At 34.3% G+C, this 21,287-nt stretch overlaps 1 protein-coding gene across 3 annotated transcripts in view; it reads left to right on the forward strand.

Moving 5' to 3' along the window:
• stx19 (syntaxin 19) overlaps positions 1-20,414 on the forward strand; it is a 32,742-nt gene extending 12,328 nt beyond the window's left edge. The window contains exons 2-5 of one of the 3 annotated variants that reach the window (XM_030125779.1): positions 5,574-5,852; positions 9,332-9,568; positions 12,032-12,244; positions 19,401-20,414. In XM_030125779.1, coding sequence (XP_029981639.1) covers positions 5,631-5,852; positions 9,332-9,568; positions 12,032-12,244; positions 19,401-19,637 — 909 coding nt within the window. In that variant the 5' untranslated portion in view covers positions 5,574-5,630 and the 3' untranslated portion in view covers positions 19,638-20,414. The remainder of the gene's footprint in view (positions 1-5,573; positions 5,853-9,331; positions 9,569-12,031; positions 12,245-19,400) is intronic. The other 2 variants (XM_030125780.1, XM_030125781.1) reach the window with 2 other exon arrangements.
• Positions 20,415-21,287: the final 873 nt, after the last annotated feature.

A 21,287-nucleotide genomic window follows, 5' to 3' on the forward strand; every position in this document is an offset into this window, starting at 1 on the left:
AATGTGGTGATTTCAGAGTGAGAACATGCTCCAAAATGATATTAACAGCACTTTATTTCAAGTAGGGATTGAAGAAGGAGGAAGATTTGTCTTGAGAACTCGTGTTAAAACCCTGGGAGGCGACTTTGTTGTGATATTGGGCTCTATAAATAAAATCTAATTGAAGTGAATGTATTATTTTGCTGATGGTCAATCTGATGGAAGACGGAAATGAGTTTGTAGCTAAAAGTGGTGCAACAGAACTTTTCTCAGTAAGAATAAAGTGTTTTTTGTTTGTACCTGGTACCTGGTAAATGAAGTAAACAAAACTAAAATGTGAAAATCAATGTGACTTCAACCCAACTCTCACTTACATCCCTTCAAATTTTCATTCTGGCATCCATTAATGTGTTTAATGTGTTGCCTCCTACATTTTTCATCTAAAATAAGTGAAATGTACATCAGCATGAGGTATGACTGATGAGCCGATGCAGTTTTTTCTTTCACAAAGACACAAAGATTCAATGCAAAAACAAACAGATACTAAAATACTTTGTGTGTTGGGTAAATTAGTCAACTACAGGGTGGGGAAGCAAAATTTACAATATTTTGAGGCAGGGATTGAAAGACAGTGTATGACCAATTAGTTTATTGAAAGTCATGAGAATATATTTGCCACAAGAAAATTGACATAATAGAAAATGTTTTTATTCTATGTGTCCTCCTTCTTTCTCAATAACTGCCTTCACACGCTTCCTGAAACTTGCGCAAGTGTTCCTCAAATATTCAGGTGACAACTTCTCCCATTCTTCTTTAATAGTATCTTCCAGACTTTCTGGTAATAGTTTTGCTCATAGTCATTCTATTCTTTCCATTATAAACAGTCTTTATGGACACTCCAACTATTTTTGAAATCTCCTTTGGTGTGACGAGTGCATTCAGCAAATCACACACTCTTTGAATGAATGAATGAATGAATGTTTATTTCAGTTAAATACAAAATACAAAACACATACATATTAAAAAAAAACAACAACAACAACAACAACAAAACAAAACACATACATATTATAAAAAAACAACAACAACAAAACAACAACAACAAAACAAAACACATACATATTAAAAAAAAACAAACAAACATAAACTTAACACATTTTGTAACTGAAAAAGGCAGAAGCTGAAGCCGGAGGCTTATTTCTGCTTCTCCTATTCACATCCTTAGTCCACACCTGAAGTTGCAGCAGAGAAATACTTAAACACAAATTATACTACATTCAGTGTTATAAATCATTTTGTAATCATATTACTTTCATAGCCCTTCATAATTTGACAAATTAAATTCTTTTTGAAACTCGACAGTGAGCTACACAATTTCACTTCATCCTTCAATTCGTTCCATAGCTTGACACCAATAACTGAAACACTGTGATATTTAACGTTTGTTCTAACTTTACATTTTTCAAACGCAAACATCCCTCTTAAATTATAATGTCCTTCTCTTAACTTAAAAATTTTCTGAATACAAAAAGGAAGGTTTTTACTTTTAACGCGAAACATAAATTCCATTGTTTTTAAATATACAATATCAAAAAAATTTTAGTAAACCAGATTCTACAAAAAGTGGATTACTTGATTGGAGATAACCAGCTTTGTTTATGACTCTAATAGCTTTTTTTTGGAGTTTAATTATCGGGTCTAAATTAATTTTATACACATTGCCCCATATTTCCACACAGTATGACATATATGGCATTACAAGTGAACAGTACAACATATGCAAACATTTTTTGCTTAACAAGTCCCGAGTTTTATAAAGAATCGCAACAGCCTTGGACATTTTGTGTTTGATATATTCTATTTGTGGTTTCCACTTGTTCTATTTGTGGTTTTCTTTGACGTTTGCTTTCCTGATTACTCATATGGGCAAAAGTTTCTGAAAAGGTATGGATAATAGTGTTAGGTATGATTATGACATCAATATATGTTTGGTTTCAAAACAATTGACGTAGTGCCTGCTGAGAAAAAACAACTAAATGTTCATTGTAAATTTTGCTTCCCCGCCCTGTATACATTATAAGTGTATGTGTCGTACTTCTTTTTTCTTTTTCTTCCTCTTTCGGATTTTGTTGACTTCTTCAGATAATGACAACTTTTTCCAGGATGTATGAATTCATTTTGGGGAGCTGCCGTATTTGGTATTCATTCATTTATTTGTGGGTAATGACAGATGGATTTGTGATCCCTGTGTTATGAAGAAAGTACAATGTTCTAGATGAGCTGCTGGGTAATGCTGTACATGAGAGCGCATTTGTTTGGACTGCAGGCTTTTGATTATAAAAGAAGAGTTTGCAGAGTGTGAGTCAGAGGGTGGAGCTCTGTAAAGATGTTCAAAGATTAAAAATAGAACAGAAGAACTGAATAAGACTACCAGGATTTTCTTTCAATGGGACGGTAAATGGATTTTTATTGGTGTCATTCATTGTCTGGTCGCAGCGCTGCGGTACGACCTGTTATATGTCGTGAGAAATAGTCGATAAATGTTTATAATCCAGTTCAGAGTGAAAACAGACAATAAACGCAACACTGTGGAAATGGTATTGAATTGTACTTTATTAGATTTGACAAGTAGAGTGAAAGCAGTTCGATATAATTGTGTGTTTGTAACTGAGACCAAAATGTGAATGTTTACAGGAAATAAGGTGAGGTAAGGTAAGGTAGAATAAGATAAGGTAAAATAAGATTAAGATAAGGTAAGGTAAGATAAGAGATAAAATAAAGATAAGGTAAGATAACATTAAGTTAAGGTAAGATAAGATAAAATAAGGTAAAGTACGATTAAGATAAAGTAAAGTAAGATATAATAAAGTGAGATTAAGGTAAAATTAAGATAGAATAAGGTAAGAATAAGGTAAGATAAAATAAGATTAGATAAAGTAAAGTGAGATTAAGATAAAGAAAGATTACAATAAAGTACGGTAAGATTAAGATAAGGTAAAATAAAATCAGGGAAGATTAAGGTAAGATTGAGATAAAATAAGTTAAAGTAAGGTTGAGGTAAAATAAAATAGGATTAGATAAAGTAAGGTTAGATTAAGATAAAGTAAGATTAAAGTAAGATTAAGATAAAGTAAGATTAAGGTAAAATTAAGAAAAGGCAAGATAAGATCAAGGTAAGATAAAATAAGGTAAAGTAAGATTAAGATAAGGTAAAGTAAGATATAATAAAGTGAGATTAAGGTAAAATTAAGATAGAATAAGGTAAGGTAAGAATAAGGTAAGATAAAATAAGATTACATAAAGTAAGATTAAGATAAAGTAAGATTACAATAAGGTATGGTAAGATTAAGATAAAGTAAGATAAAATCAGGTAAGATTAAGATAAGATTGAGATAAAATAAGATAAAGTAAATTTGAGGTAAAATAAAATAGGATTAGATATGGTAAAGTAAGATTAAGATAAAGTAAGATTAAGGTAAAATTAAGATAAGGCAAGATAAGATCAAGGTAAGATAAAATAAGGTAAGGTAAGATTAAGATAAGGTAAAGTAAGATATAATAAAGTGATATTAAGGTAAAATCAAGATAGAATAAAGTAAGGTAAGAATAAGGTAAAATAAAGTAAGATTAAGATAAAGTAAGATAGTAATAAGGTACAGTAAGATTAAGATAAGGTAAGATAAGGTTAGATAAAATAAAGTAAGGTTAAGGTAAAATAAAATAGGATTAGATAAAGTAAAGTAAGATTAAGATAAAGTAAGATTAAAGTAAGATTAAGATAAAGTAAGATTAAGGTAAAATTAAGATAAGGCAAGGTAAGATCAAGGTAAGGATAAGGTAAGATAAGATATAATAAGGTGAGATAAAGGTAAAATTAAGATAGAAGAAGGTAAAATAAAATAAGATTAGATAAAGTAAAGTAAGCTAAGAGTAAGGTTAGATTAAGATGAGGTAAAATTAAGGTAAGGTAAGATAAAATAAGGTAAGGTAAAATGTAATAAGGTAATATTAAGGTAAAATTACGATAAAATAAGGTAAGGTAAGAATGAGGTAAAATAAAATAAGATCAGATAAGGTAAAGTAAGATTAAGATAAGGTAATATTACAATAAGGTATGGTAAGATTAAGATAAAGTAAACTAAGGTAAGATTGAGATAAAATAAGGTAAAGTAAGATTAAGGTAAAATAAAATAGGATTATATAAAGTAAAGTAAGATTAAGATAAAGTAAGATAAAGGTAAAATTAAAATAAGGTAAAATAAGATTAAGGTAAGATTAAGATAAAATCAGGTAAAGGAAGATTAAGGTCAAATAAAATAGGATTTAATAAAGTAAGGTAAGATTAAGATAAAGTAAGATTAAAGTAAGATTAAGGTAAAATAAATAAGGATTAGATAAGGGAAGGTAAGATTAAGGTAAGATAAAATATATTTGGCAGCATCGAGTTATAAACATAAAATCCAAGGAAGACAGGTTGAAAATAGACAGTGTTAAACATGAAAAATATATAGAAAAAATATATTTAAAAAAAACCAAATAAACATATGTACATATTTATATACATTTAGCTTTGAACTTAAATATTATGTACATATTTACAATATGGATGCACATGGTGTTATATGGGGGTGTGGGGGGGGGGTGATGGCTGTAAATCTTGATGATAATAGTCTGTATCAGTTATTATCAGTTATTATTAGTTAAAATCACTTGTTATCAGTTAATATCAGTTCTTATCACTTATTATCAGTTATTATCAGTTATTATCAGTTATTATCAGTTAATATCAGTTATTATCACTTATTATCAGTTCTTGTCAGTTAATATCAGTTATTATCCGTTAATATCAGTTATTATCAGTTATTATTAGTTAAAATCACTTATTATCAGTTAATATCAGTTCTTATCACTTATTATTAGTTATTATCAGTTAATATCAGTTATTATCACTTATTATCAGTTCTTGTCAGTTAATATCAGTTATTATCCGTTAATATCAGTTATTATCAGTTATTATTAGTTAAAATCACTTATTATCAGTTAATATCACTCATTATCACTCAGTATCAGTTATTATCAGTTATTATTAGTTAGAATCACTTATTATCAGTTAATATCAGTTAATATCAGTTCTTATCACTTATTATCAGTTATTATCAGTTAATATCAGTTATTATCACTTATTATCACTTATTATCAGTTCCTGTCAGTTAATATCAGTTATTATCAGTTCTTATCAGTTAATATCAGTTATTATCAGTTAATATCAGTCATTATCAGTCAGTATCAGTTATTATCAGTTATTATTAGTTAAAATCACTTATTATCAGTTAATATCAGTTAATATAAGTTCTTATGACTTATTATCAGTTCTTATCAGTTCTTATCAGTTAATATCAGTTATTATCAGTTATTATCAGTTAATATCAGTTATTATCAGTTCTTATCAGTTAATATCAGTTCTGATCAGTTATTATCAGTTAATATCAGTCAGTATCAGTTCTTTCCTCTGTTTCTCTAAATTTGTGTTAGTCCCATCTGTTCCCTGTCAGGACACATAAAGCATCCTGTGTTTCTTCTTTGGTTTTCCTCAGTTTTTTTCCTGGTAGCGGTGAAACCAGTGTACAGAATTTGTCCGGAGCTCCGTCACAATGAGAGACCGACTGGAGGAGCTGCAGCACAAGGCCCAGGACTTGTCTGAGGCGTCCAGCCAGAACACCAACCCTTTCTCTGCGGACGGTGATGAAGATGACACTGAGGTGGTGGGGGTCATAACGCCACAGGCTGTGGTGTTTGAGGAAGAGCCAATCATTGAGAATATCCTCTCTGAGATTCAACAAATCCGAGATGATATCACAGCTCTGGACACAGAAGTAAGGTTTAGCTGGAGGGAATGTGTATTTACTTTCCATTATATGTCTTGTTTTGCAGTCACTGTATCTACTTCTATTTTTGTACTGACTTCCAAATGAAATATTCTCCACATTTAACCCTTTCATGCATGAATTATAAGAACCTCAATCAAGATTTTTTTTTTTTTTTTTTCCGGAGTGTTTTTATTTGTCTTTAGGCATGTAAAAACAGTGCAATTGCTATTTTAATATTTTATTTATGAAACTATTTTTAATGCCGTTACAAAATGTCCACCATACTTTTAACTTTTGAAGCAAAGAAATGTGTATTTAACATCGGAAAATGATATACTGTGGGAAGACTATGCAATTACACATTTTTAATGCTCCTATTCGGATGTTTTCTCACATTTTAACATATTCTAATACTAGTTGTTACTCACTTAACCCTTTCATGCATGAATTATGAGAACCTTCATCAAAATTTTTTCCTGAGTGTTTTTATTCCTCTTTAGGCATGAAAAAAACAATGCGATTGAAAATTTTCGTCCGAAAAATAAATTGAAAAAATAAATAAAATAAAAAATATTTTAAAAAATTTAGAAATACACAAAAAAACAATAATGAAAAAAAAAAAAAAAAATCTTTTGAACCTATTTTTCATGAAGTTGCAAAAAATGACCACTCAGCTGGACGCCACACGTTTAATTTTTGACGCACAGAAACATGTATTTACTGAAAAATTGTGTGAAAACTATGGGGAGGGCTTGTGATTCTGGGGGTTTATGCTCAGGAGAGATCTGCATAATGTTACCACTTCATGTCAGAAAAGATATGTAGTGTCTTAAAACTTTAATAAAGATATGTGTAAAAAAAAAAAAAAAAAGAAAAGAACCACAAAATCCATGAATATACAAGAGAACACCTTTGAACAGCTGTCCACTGTAGTGACCACTGTACATGAAAGGGTTAATATGCAAAAAAAACAAAAAAAAAAAACAACAACATTTAATTACACTCTAAGAACAATTAGCAATTGATTTACACTAAAACACGTTACTGCAGATCAATCAATTAACAGTAGAGTTACACTAATGGTATGAATTGAAGTTGAAATACAGCCAGTAATGCATGGCGTCCAATTTAGTGGACTTGATTAATTGCAAATTTCTTCCAATATGAAATAAATATCTGGAATTTTTTAACACTGACATTAATCCTTAGAGGTTACTGGATGCTAGCATATTTTCCTACCTACAGGGGTGTCCTGATATAGAGGGATTTACAAGATATTCCTGGGATGTTCAGCATTTCTGACTTCCTGTCAGCCATCTTGGTTATGAGTTAAAAAAAAAAAAAAAAAAAAAAAAAAACACTTCCCATGACTGGTCAATAGGAGACAGTGTTTGGGATCATGTACAAGCCTCCCACTATGTTGGCAAATAAAATGTCAAAACCCATAAATATACAGGAGAGCAGCTTTTGAATAACTGTCCACTCTACTGAGTACTATGCATGAAAGGGTTAACCTTTCCTAATTGATTTATCACCATTTATTTTATTATTATCCCCTACAGTTTTGGATTTTTTTGGTGTAAATCAGATATTTTCCCTGATATTTAATTCACTGATCATTTACAGTCGCAGAAAAAAAATTGTTAGACCATCTAAAGTCATCAAAAACAATGGTTATATAATCAAGTACTAACTCCTGTGTGTGTCATGTGACTAAAACAGACAGAAAAGAAAACATGGAATGCCTAAAAGCACTGTTTTTGACTGTTTATTATTGATGTAAGAACTGCAGTGATTTTGGTTATTATCAAGAAAACATGGAAAATGACTAGATATCAGCTCTGAAATTAAACTACTATGAGCTATTTTTGTTGTTATCATTATATTTGTCCAAACAAATGTACCTTTAGTTGTACCAGACATTAAAATGAACAAGAAATTGAAGAAAACAAGGGGTGGTCTAATAATTTTTTCCACAACTGTAGATGTTCCTAAAACCTCAGAGTAAATTCCAAGGTTATTTTATGAAAGTTGAGAAAGTTGAAGAAAAAAGGGGTTTTTCAGCAAAATATATCATTAACTGAACACAAACCAAATGGAGGAAATGCATTTTGAGGGAAATTCTGCATCTCATCCATTCATCTACTTCAACTTTATCATGTCCTAATTAAACTAGTTGATCCTCATCCTAATTTGAGGCTCTGTGGATAAACACAAAATGTTACCCCACTTTCACCAGTTTGTTCATTCTAAAGAAAAGATCCTTAACCCATAAACACCCAGCGCTACTTTTGCGACAATTCCCAAATGATTTAACCTCTCCTAAGGGATTTATCACCATTTATTGTTATATTATCCTCTACATTTTCCATTTTTTCAATGTAAATCATGTATTTTTCAATATTTAATTCACTGATTATAGCTGATAAAAGCTCAGATTAAAGTGGAGGGTTTTTTTAAATCAAAAACAAAGAAAACTGAATAAAAAGTGACTATTTTGGTAAAATCTATCATTAACTGGACATAAAACAAATATCTACAACCATTAGTCATTTTTCCATTGGATATTTGTGCCAAATTTTACCAATATTTACTAAATGTAAAAAAACAAAAACAGAAGTGCATAATATTGGTTTTTCCATTAAATCACAAATGCAATGATTTGTTTATTTATTATCGCAAGGTGACACGAGAAGTCATTCCATAAACATAGTGAGGAATGTAAATATGGTGTTGATTTACAGATGTATTCATTATTATTATATATTACCCCTCTATCCTGTACTAAATTTAAAAAAATTATTCAGTTTCCTGGTGTGTCCACACATACCGTGCCATGTTTCTTTTGAAACTTTTCTTCTTCGTTTGTTGTAATGTCCGTCAACATGTTTTGTTTTTTTTTTATTCACATGACTCTAATTGTGGAAAAAAGTCTTTCCATTGCAGTTTTATGTGATATACCATTTGCGCTACGCCTGAAAAACCACCTCCAAAAAATGAGAGTTTTGGCGAAATTGTCATTTTTCCATTTGGTAAATTTTTTTTTGTGCTAGTTATGTTTACGCAATTTGAGGATCAGTGGAAATGGACTACTGTCACTGACTAAACTCCATGGGTTTTACTGGTGAATCAGTGTTGCAGAATATAATAATGTTTCCATGGTAACTATGGAGCCTCTGAATGTCCAAATGGGTCATGTCTGATGACCATGAAAAGGTGAAAAACTGCATTTTACACCAATTCTTTACATGGATTGATGGGATTCTCGGTTAAAAAGTTGTTAAACATTTTAGATCAGTAGATGCTTTCGGTTTCTGGCATCTTTGTAGATCTTCAAGGGTTAATCTCCATGGTTCTATTTTTATTTTCAATTCTCCTTTTACATGATGATTAATTATATTCGGGTGTCTGAATTTGCAGCATCGAGCTCGTTCTCCTTTTCGAACCACACTGTGAAATGTGTTTTCTGTCTTCTCTCTAAATAGGTGCTAAAGTTCAGCCAGCAGCAAAAAACTCTGGTGGCAACCATGCGTCGCTTCAGTGTGATGAAAAAAGAGAGCAGCATCACCCGGGACATAAAGCTCCAAGCAGAAAGCATCCACAGACGCTTGGATGCACTATCCAAACAGGTCCAAAGGACGGAGGACCAGCAGGGACCCACTTCTGTTACAGCTCGAATACAACGCTCCCAGCATGCAGCACTTTACCGCAAATTCCAGCAGGTTGGGAATATGGTCCCACCTTAAAACCTTAACCCATAAAGACCCAAACATCCACCGACGACCAAAAGCATCTGCTGATCTAAACTGTTTCATACCTGTTGAACCACTAATTATATCAATACATGTAAATAATTAGTGTAAAATACAGTTTGTCATCTTTTCATGGTCATCAGATATGACCCATTTGGACGTTCTTAGTTACCATGGAAACACCGTCATCTTCTACAACAGGGCTGTCAAACTCATTTTGGTTCAGTTCCATATTCAGCCCAATTTAATCTCAAGTGGGCCAGAACCAGTAAAATAATGACTTACTAACCTATAAATAATGACAAATCCAAGTTTTTCTGTTTGTTATAGTTAAAAAAAAAAAAAAAAAAAGTAAATAATGAAAATATTTACATTTTACAAAAAAGATGTGAATAACCTGAAAAAACAGAAATTTCATTTGAAAAATTAGTGCAATTTGAACAATATTATGCCTCGACTTATTATTTATACATGTACATTTACACACAGTGTTCCATAAACATTTGCTAACAGGCCGAATATTGTTAAAATTTTGGAGCTGGAACTAAAATTTGAACAATTTCTACAATATTCCATCTGTTATTATTAACACAACTCCAGATCACAGTGGATCCATAAATGCACCAAACATTTAGTAACAGGCAGAATATTGTTCAAATTACACATTTCGGGTTGTTCATCTTTGTTTTTATTTATGTATTTTTTTGGGTTTTATTGTGAAAGAATTGTTTTGTAAATGTAAATATTTTCACAGTGTAATGTTATTTTTTTTCACTAAAATTTTTCCACATAATTTTTCACAAAGAAAATTTGTCGTTGGCATTATTTACAGGTTATTGTATTGTTATTTTTACTGGAGATCACATTGGTCTGTATGTGGAACCTGAACCAAAAGGATTTGGACAACCTGGACTGTTGAGTGGATTGTACAATTTAGTCTCATTGAAAAGTATTTAGATATATATATTTATCGGTCATTTGATTGTTTTAATACATGTAAATATTCTTTATTAAACATTAAAAAGTCAAAAAAAAAAAAAAAGAAGCAAAATCTTATGTAAAGTTAGGGCAAAAAAACTATATTTTAATCATGGAAAATTACAGTATTTTTATGAGATGGTTGTTTTCCATTATTTTACAGTATTTTTTCGGCACTCCTGCTGCCGGAATATTACTGTTTTTTATGGGGTTTTTTGTTTACAGTTTACATTTTCATGAATTACAGTCCTTTTTAGATGCTTTTTAAATAATGATAAAGAAGATGTTGATTGAAGTTCAGGTCGTAGATTATTCCAAAGATGTGTTTAAAGAACACTGACCGACAGAAGTTCGGCAGTACGGAATATAAAATTTGCTTGAATATCGTGTTGGATAATTGTGAATAACAGAAGATAACGTAAAGAAGTTCTGGAAAACTTTGGGAAGAACATGAGTTAACCCTCTGGTATCCCGTCCAGCAAGGCCCTTACTAAGCACTAAGTGTGCTTTTTTCACACACTTGTGGAATAATGTAAAAAAAAAAATTTCATACAGTTTGTTTTTAATTCTTTTACACTTTTTTCTATTTCACCAACTTGAGCCGTAAATAAAAATACCAAATACTCAATAATTGTCACATTTTTTAACCCTTTAAATGCCATGTTTGTAATGTAAACAAACCATTTTTTTGGACGCAAAAAACACAAAAAATTATTTTTTTTTCAAAATACTACATAAAAATTGGATCACATATTATTTGATTTTTTCATCCTGGCGCATGTCAATGATTCACTCCAACATTGGTTAATTTGCATGATTATTTTTGGCGCTAGGTCAAATGTTCAAAAATACTAGCATCTGTCACCAAGTGTGCGAAAAATGCACACCTATAAATCAAACTATTAAATATTATATATTGATTTATTTTTCTGCTCTAATTTGATTTTATTTTTGTAACTCAAGGTCAGCCCTAATCATACATATCAAATGGAAGAAATAGTGCGTTTTAGGCACACTTAGGAGACAGATGCTAGTCTGGTAATTTTCTTTTGTTTAGAATGTGCACATTTTAGTTGGTGGCCAGAATTTTAAAGATCATGCAAAAATGAACAACTTTTGAATTCTAACCTTATTTAAATTGTGGAAAATAATATCAAGTTTTTTAACATGAAGTGCAAAGTGTGCCTAAAAGGCGCACTCAGATACCGGAGGGCTAAGTGAACATATTTGTAATAATACGAGAGCTAATTTGGGAACTACCACAGAAGCAGCACTGGGTTTTTATGGGCGAAGCTTTTCTCTACACTGACCTTTAACTCAAAGTTCTGAAGTATTTTCATGTGTTTTCTTTTGGAATTGAGTCACTTCAGTCCAGTCTATTTTACAAAAGACTGTAAAGAAGAAGAAGACGCAGCCGTTCATAGTCCACTTTATTCTTTCTGTAATTATTTCCAGGTAATGCGGCAGTATAATGAAAGTCTGCTGACCAAGCAGGACCGCTGTAAACACTTCATTATCCGGCAGCTGGAGGTATCAGGGAGGGATGTGACCGAGGAAGAGGTGAATGAGATGGTTGCCACGGGGAAATGGGAGGTCTTCAATGAAAACCTGCTTAATGACGCCAGAATCACACGATCGCAATTATCTGAGATTGAACAGCGACACAAGGTCAGTCAATATTTGTCTTCTCTCAAATAAAACTGAAACAGAACTTTACCAAAGCTCAGTGTTAACATAAGTATTATTTTATTTAGATTACAAAAATGCATTATAATAGACTGTAAAAACACATAAAGGAACCGTGTGAGTTCTAAGTTCTATTATGACAGGCTTATCTTGGGTTATTTTGTATGGTAGTGTTTAATGTAAGAATTTAAGATTGTTTGCAGCTACCAGCCAGATTGTATATTTATTCATTTGTTTTTTAACCTTTATTTAACCAGGGGCTCGTTTCTGCACTAGCTCGTTAAATTGTTAAGCCCAGCGCAACGCAAACTGCATCTATTTAACACATTTTGCACTATCACGTTTCTGGGCTCGCTCTTTGTTCGCTAACAACTAACGCAACGCAAAATGTGCCATCCCATTTCTGGGCTAGTTTGTTAAAAGTGAGCGCTCGCCCAGTTCCTCATTAAAGAGCTGATTTTTAGAAAGAGGATGTGTTCTTGTAGCCTCATTTCACTTCGTTTCTGTCATGTATTTCCTTTGAAATATTATTTACATTTGAAAAAGATGATGTTTAACACAAGTTTGACAATATCTTTTAATGATATCAGATTTTTCCCATGGACATTTTGCGCCGATAAAAACAAATTTACAGAGTGAGGACTGATCTGCTGACTGAATTTTATTCTCTATCGATTTATGGATGAATATAGATTAGTTCAGGACAAAGTGTGTGTGACTTTGAGAGATGAATGAATGAATGAATGAATGAATAAATGAATGAATGAATGAATGAGAACCGTGTGGGGGTAGAGTCAGTGAACTGGTGACACACGTGCATGCATGTGTGTGTGTGTATATGTGTGTGTAACGCGATATGAGCGTGTGGATGAGAGGAACGGAACAGAGTTCAGTTTTTCTGTGCAATCTGTTTGTCCTGTTGTTGCCGTGGTTACGACCAACAGTGACCGTTTACAGTTCTGTTCATAAAGTCACCAGTGCAGAATAACTGGGCTCATCCTTAGACGTCCAGCCCAACGCACGATATATGTGTAAATAATTCAGTTCAGTTCAGTGTGTGTGTGTGTGTGTGTGTGTGTGTGTGTGTGTGTGTGTGTGGTGGGGGGGGGGCCATGCATACGGCTGAGGGGGTCCATCTATAGTCAGATGAGGGTGAGGAGGTCCATCCAGACAGGTGAGGGTAAGGGAGGAGGTCACAGATATCCTCTAATACAGTGGTTCTTAACCTGGGTTTGATCGAACCCTAGGGGTTCGGTGAGTCAGTCTCAGGGGTTCGGCGGAGGTCAAGACACACACTCGACTCATTAGTCGGGTGTGTGTGTCGGGCTAGGTCCGTGTATGTAAACAAACGGCTTCGGAGACTCTTTCTCTGATTGACATCCAATATACGCGGTGTACTGTTGTTGCTTATAGCACTCCAACACATCCGTAAGTGTTTATAATCTCTTCCACTCGTCTGATGATGAATTATTTGAGTATTTTCCACATTGTTGTTGTGACTTTTGCTACTTCCTGTTAACCACAGAGGCAGCCATGTGTAGCGTTTGTTTACATTTTTCGGTCACCGCATTGGTCAGTTACAATCATGTGACAACCGACGCACCGTTGCGGATGGAGAAATCGTATTACGCTAAAGCTGAGCTAGTGCCGTAATAAAACAACGATCACGAAAATACTGAAGGAGGATAACGAGAACTTTTTTTATACACTACATGCAGTTATCTTTTTTTATGTCAAAATTGCGTGGTTCGGAAAGTTCGGAGCGAGATGAAACGAACACCGGGTTGACCTGACGGCCTCCATCTGATTCGTGATGACACGCCCCGCTTGGCCATCACTGGCTGCAGGTGATCACAAGGTTAAAAATTAAAACCATTTCAGTGTGGTAGTATTAAAAAAGGTCATGTCTTTGTGAAAAGGTATGGAATTTGTTGTGAGTTCATGCACTGTATTGGTTTTTTTCTTTGAACACAGTGATGTTAATGCACGGTTCATTTTGTGCACCAGTAAAACATATGCCTGTGTCTTGAATTTGAAAAAAATCACATTTTGTTTTTTAATGAAGAAGGGCTCGGTGAACGCGCATGTGAAACTGGTGGGGTTCAGTACCTCCAGCAAGGTTAAGAACCACTGCTCTAATACTTCTTCATTCTACCCATACTGCTGTCAGATCAGCTGACTGGAAACAGTGGGAGCAGAGTTCATTCTGGGTTAAATAGTGAACACACCTGTTTAACGCACCCTTCAACGCAAATAGTGAGCGAACGATGGCTTAGCGAACGCAACGAGCGCAGAAACGGATTTTGCTTTCGTTAAGCCTCTGCGTTCGCCGACCCATCGTTCGCTCTATTTGCGCTGAAGGGCACGCGTTCACTATTGAACCCAGAAACGAGTCCCAGGTACGGTAGAGCACTGATTCTCATTTACAATAACGACCTGGTGAAGAGGCAGCACACCAATACAACAACAGGGGCGACCATGGCTCAGATGGTAGAGCAGGTTGTCCAATAACCGAAGGGTTGGCGGTTCGAATCCAGCTCTGTCCCAGTCATGTGCTGTTGTGTCCTTGGGCAAGACACTTCACCCTTGCCTCCAGTGCTGTTACTCACACTGGTGTGTGAATGTTCAGTGGTGGTGGGAGGGGCCGTAGGCGCAGATTCCGTCAGTGTGTCCCAGGGCAGCTGTGGATACAGATGTAGTTTACCACCACCAGAGGGAGAATGTGAGAGTGAATGAATAATGGATCCACTGTGTGCGCTTTGAGTATGCGTTGATAGAATTTTATTTTTATTCAACCTTTATTTAACCAGGAAAAGGATCCCATTGAGATTAAGAACCTCTTTTTCAAGGGAGTCCTGGCCAAGAGACAGCATAAAACACAACACATTGTTACAATAAACAGTTACCTCATACACTTACAACAAACAATAATTTACAGGACAATTCAACCTATGAAAAACACGTGCAAGTCATTGAGTTGTTCTCCAGCACTTTGCATTCAGGGAGATCAGTTCAGACAGCGCTATATAAAAAGCACTATATAAATCTAATCCATTATTATTATTATTATTATTATTATTATTATTGTTATTATTATTATTATTATTATTATTATTATTATTGTTATTATTGTTATTATTATTATTATTAGGGATGCTCCGATACTGATACTAGTATCGGGCATCGGCTCCGATACTCAGTGTGTGTACTCGTACTTGTACTTGTAAAAGTAATCCGATACAAATGCACCGATACCACTTACGGCCATGTGACATTCCCAGTTCAGTGCAGCAGGTACGCGGAGGAGGAATAATGTGTGAGGAGTGTGAAGAGTGTGGAGATTTTTCAAAATAAAAGACGGTGATAAAAGTAACGCAGACTGCAAGTAACGTCACAGACACAGACAGATACGGACGCAGCGTTCTGTCCATCCTCTGCGTACATTCCATCCGTTTTCCAGGTGCTGGTGGAGACAGAGAATACCAGCGGGAGTATGGACCGCCGCCAACGGAAGTGAAAATGAAACTTATCGCTCATTTGTTTTTTCTCTTCCTGCTGAAGCTAAACTTTTAAACCTTACCAGTGAAAATGCTGCAATATTAGTATCACATTAGTGTTACCTCTGTCGTTTCCTTGTTTGTTATTATTGACTTTCTTCTTCTCAAAAAACAACTTTATTCTTCTTGGTGGTATTTGTCCAGTATGGTTAATTCAGAGCGGCGCCCCCTGGTGGATTAATTGAAAAACGCTCATTCCAACACATTAAATGTCAGTAGCAGCACTTTGTTCCAGTCAGACTAATGACAACGACAATAAAGCACATTTACAAAAGGAACTAAGAACTGGAATGGGATTATTAAGTACTAGTATCAGTACTCGGTATCGGCAAGTACTCGAATGTAAGTACTCGTACTCGTACTTGGTCTGGAAAAAAGTGGTATTGGTGCATCCCTAATTATTGTTATTATTATTATTATTATTATTATTATTATTATTATTATTATTATTATTATTAACAACAGACATTCCTTTAACCCAGAGGTGTCAAACATGCGGCCCGGGGGGCCAACTCCAGCCCACCAAAGGGTCCAGTCTGGCCCTTAGGATGAATTTGTGAAATGCAAAAATTACACTGAAGATATTAACAATCCTTTCAGTTCAGGCTCCACATACAAACCAATTTAATCTCCAGTGGGTTGGATCAGTAAAACTCACTGGTCAACAACAAATTTATTACCTCTGCCAAGGAGGTTATGTTTTTGCCAGGGTTTGTTTGTTCGTTTGTTTGTTTGTTTGTTTGTTTCTTTGTTTGTTTGTTTGTTTGTTTGTCTGTCCGTTAGTGTGCAACATAACTCAAAAAGTTATGGACAGATTTGGATGAAATTTTCAGGGTTTGTTGGAAATGGGATAAGGAAGAAATGATTAAATTTTGGTGGTGATCGGGGGTGGGGGGGCCCACGGGGGGGGCCACTGATCAGCCTTGGCGGAGGTCTGCGCTCTCCGAGTGCTTCTAGTTATTTAAGTTTTTTGAGCTGATTTAGGATAATTTTGGTGTGCTGAATCCAAAAATCACGTTAATTTTGCTCAATCAGGTCAACTTTCTGAACTATGCTACATATTGGCCTTTGAACATTTTTGCTTACATTTATGGGCATTTTCACATCATATGATACAAAATTCTTTCACATTTCTTGCAATAAACGAGTTCTGAAGATTTTACTTTTGCCAATTTATGATTAATGTTTTTTTTAATATTACAGGTGAATGAAATGGCTTCGACTAGAAGATCTTACAAAAATAAGCCTGATGTATTCTGCTACATCTGCGGTGAATACACCATTGTACCTAACAGGAATCCTGTTAGAAAATTATTTTTTTTCTCTTAAAACCTATTTTGGGTGAGAACTATATTTAAAAAAATCAACTGATAAAGTCACAAAAATGTAATCAATTTTGTGAGAAGATCAAATTTTTCAAAATCAAATTAGCAAAAAAACCTGACCTGATTGAGAAAAACAGATGTCATTTTTGGATTTAGCGGTGCAAAATGCTCCTAATTCAGTTGAAAAAACCTAGACAACTTGCAAAAAACATTTGTTTTTCTAACCCAGTGATACTATCATAATAACTTATAAATACTCACAACTCCACATTTTTTCTCCAAATTGTATGTATGTACACTAAGACCAACTATTAGTATTGGTATAACTATTGGTAACTGTATTTCACAAAAAAATGCAAATATCCTGAACAAATATGAGCATTTTGAAATGTCTGAAGTGCAAGTTAACCGATATTCTAATACTGCTTTTGTGTGTTTTATTTGTATATTTTAGAGCAGGGGTCTCAAACATGCGGCCCGGGGGCCAAATGTGGCCCACCAAAGGTTCCAGTGCGGCCCCTGGGATGAGTTTTCAAAGTGCAAAAATTCCACAGTCAAGGCTGTGGAACTCATTTTAGTTCAGGTTCCACATACAGACCAATAGGATCTACAGTAAAATAAGAACAGCATTAATAACCTACAAAAAATAATGACTCCATATTTTCTTCTCAGTTTGATGTGAAAATAATAATATTACACTATGCCTATTGTTAAATAATGGCAACTTCAAATTTCTGTCTTTGTTTTAGTGCAAAAAATAGTATTAAATTATGAAAATATTTACATTTATAAACTATCCTGTAATGATAAAATGTGAATAACCTGAACAAATATGAACAACCTGAAATGTCTATAGAAAATTAAGCCCAATTTTAACAGTTTTCCGCCTGGTACTAAGTGTTTAGTGTCTTTATAGATCTGATCCATAATGTACATGTAGAAATGATAAGTTGAGGCAGAATATTGTTAAAATTGCAATTATTACCTTCGCCAAGGAGGTTATGTTTATGTTTTTGCCAGGGTTTGTTTGTTTGTTTTTTGTCTGTTTGTCTGTTTGTTTGTTTGTTTGTTTGTTTGTTTGTCTGTCCGTTAGTGTGCAACATAACTCAAAAAGTTATGGACAGATTTTGATGAAATTTTCAGGGTTTGTTGGAAATGGGATAAGGAAGAAATGATTAACTTTTGGGGGTGATCCGGAACAAATCCTGGATTCTGGATCACTTTGAAATTTTCGTTAACATTGTGGTAAATGGGGCCAAAATTTTCGTTTCCCAATATCTCGCTTAATTATCGACCAAAACTCATGAAATTTCACTCAGGAATTGACAATGGGGTCCTCTATCACATTTCAAAGGCTGATCCGGATCTGATCCAGAAGGCGGATTTTATCTCAATTTATATAAAAAATGGGGGGGGCCCTTACTTTTTGGCCTACTGTGCCTTTAATATTAAAGGTAGAAATTTCTGACAAGCGCCATCGTGTAGCTCAGTCAGTTCCGCATCGGGAGTATGCCACCGGATTTCATGTAGCTTTAATACTTAAGGAGCCAGATCCAGAAGAAAACCGCCATTACAAGAAATGTGATTTTCGTGAATAACTACTGAACTAATAAGGATATAATTATGAATCCAGTTGCTAATGGTATGTTTTCATGGTCAAGGAATCTTAAAATATAGGTCAAATAAATATGGGACTAATATTTATGGTGGAAATCACAATATGGGGGAACTGTGCAAATCTCATGCAATTTGACTCAGGGATTTACAATGTGGTGTTCTATCAAATGGCAAAGACTGATCCGGATCTTTCAAAAAGTTATGGACAGATTTGGATGAAAATTTCAGGAAATATTGATACTGGCACAAGGAACAAATGATTAAATTTTGGTGGTGATGGGGGGGGGGGGGGGGGGGGGGGGGGCACTGATCTGCCTTGGCAGAGGTCTGCGCTCTCAGAGTGCTTTTCTAGTTTTTCTTAAGAAATGTCGTTTTTTTCCGGTTATTCACATCTTTTTTGTTTGGATAGTTTACAAAAGTAAGTATTTTCATAATTTAATGTTTGTTTTTTTAACTAAGACAAAGAACAATTTGGAGTTGTCATTATTTTTAGGTTATGTTATTATTTTACTGGTCTGGCCCACTGGAGATCAAATCAGGCAGAATGTGGCCCCTGAAAGAAAATGAGTTTGAGACCCCTGTTTTAGAGTGTACATCCTACATATAGACCCTTTAATCCGTTTTCATTCATACCAACAGGAGCTGTTGAGTCTGGAGAACAATATGAAGGAGCTGAGGGACCTTTTTATGGATATTTTCGTGCTTGTGGAGGAACAAGGTGCGTACATAGATCATATACAGACCAATGTAGAGCGCACACAGGATTATGTGGCTGCATCCAATGAGAAGTTCAAACTGGCTGCCAGGTACAAGAAGAAAAACCCCATCCGACAACTGTGCTGTTGCTGCTGTCCACCCTGGAGATGCTGCTTATAAAAAAACACATTATTAGAAATAGCTATAGAAATTATTTATACTGGTTCTTTACTGTTATACATCATTATCCCAGAAGTCGTACTTTTGATGTTGAGAGTTAGCTACGTCGGTCTGCAGCTCCAGTTAGAGAGCGTTATGGCAGTTTGTGCTGGTGAACAGAATGATGGTGAAACAGGTTCAGCAGAGCATAGAAAACAATTAGGAGGAAAGGCCAGAATTGGTATTTGAGGCACTTGTTTCTTTCAAGAGGATGTGAACAGACTGGTATTGGAAGAGACAGTTCAGTGAGTGGTGCTCACTAAAGCTGCTGCTTATTGGAGACCTTCACTGTCAGCTGACAGAGGTCACAAACAAGAAAGCACCGCCGCCGCCGCCTCGGCCCCTGCTAAATCAGCAAGACGGATACTCCACCAGCGTTTCAAAGACCCCCTCCTCTTTTTATCTGCCACAGGAGCTCCGGTTAATGACCACTTATATTTTTAATACGTGCACTTTGAAAGCTTTATTTTTCCACAGTCAGCTGAAATACTCATGCATTCATTTCATAGTTTTTTGGGGTTTTTTTTACCCCCACGCACTGATAGAAATCATTTACATATTTCAATGTCATTTGCATTTTAACCCATAAAGACCCAGTGTTACTTTTGTGACACTTCTCAAATGAAATTTATTCTTTATTTGACTTTTCTTAAGCGATTTATCAACATTTATTATAATATTTTTACCCCAGCCCCTGAAGCGGAGGCAAGGGGTGTTGTTTTTGGTTCGGTTTGTTTCTTTGTTTGTTTGTTAACACTTTAGCAGCAAAACTATTGGTTGAATTCATACCAGATTGGGTTTATAGATTGCCAGTGACCAAGAAAAGATCTCATTACATTTAGGGAAAAGTAGGTCCAAGTTCAAATTTCTTATGAATTTTTATTTATTTATTTTTTTTAATTTTCCATTTATTTATAATGGGCAAAATTTCAAATGTCTGTAGAAGCAAAACTATTGGTTGAATTCATACCAAATTGGGTTTATATATTGCCAGTGACCAAGAAAAGATCTCATTACATTTAGGGAAAAGTAGGTCAAAGTTCCAATTTTTTGAATGAATTTTTAAACCCCCCCCCCCCCTCTCCCATTTACAAATAATGGGCAAAATTTCAAATGTCTGTAGCAGCAAAACTATTGGTTGAATTCATACCAAATTTGGTTTATAGATCACCATTGATCTAGTATAGATGTCATTACATTTTGGGAAAAGTAGGTCAAAGTTCCAATTTTTTGAATGAATTTTTTAAATCTTGTTTTTCCCCCATTTACTTATAATGGGTGAAATAAAACCATTAATTTTGTTTCAATTTACTTCAAACTTGGCACATATATAGAGGCAACTGATATGCTGACATCAGCACATGCATAGACATGATGACATCAGCTGGATCGATGCCAAAATAGACTACAACATGTGCGAGGGGCGGGGTTTGTTGTGCCTGGAACCACTTGTTTCTTTGTTTGTTTGTTAACACTTTAGCAGCAAAACTGCTGGTTGAATTCATACCAGATTGGGTTTATAGATTGCCAGTGACCCAGAATAGATCACATTACATTTTGGGAAAAGTAGGTCAAAGTTCAAATTTTTTGAATTAATTTTTTAAATCTTGT

Source organism: Sphaeramia orbicularis, chromosome 21, assembly GCF_902148855.1.
Source record: "Sphaeramia orbicularis chromosome 21, fSphaOr1.1, whole genome shotgun sequence".
In the NCBI taxonomy this organism is placed as follows: domain Eukaryota; kingdom Metazoa; phylum Chordata; class Actinopteri; order Kurtiformes; family Apogonidae; genus Sphaeramia; species Sphaeramia orbicularis.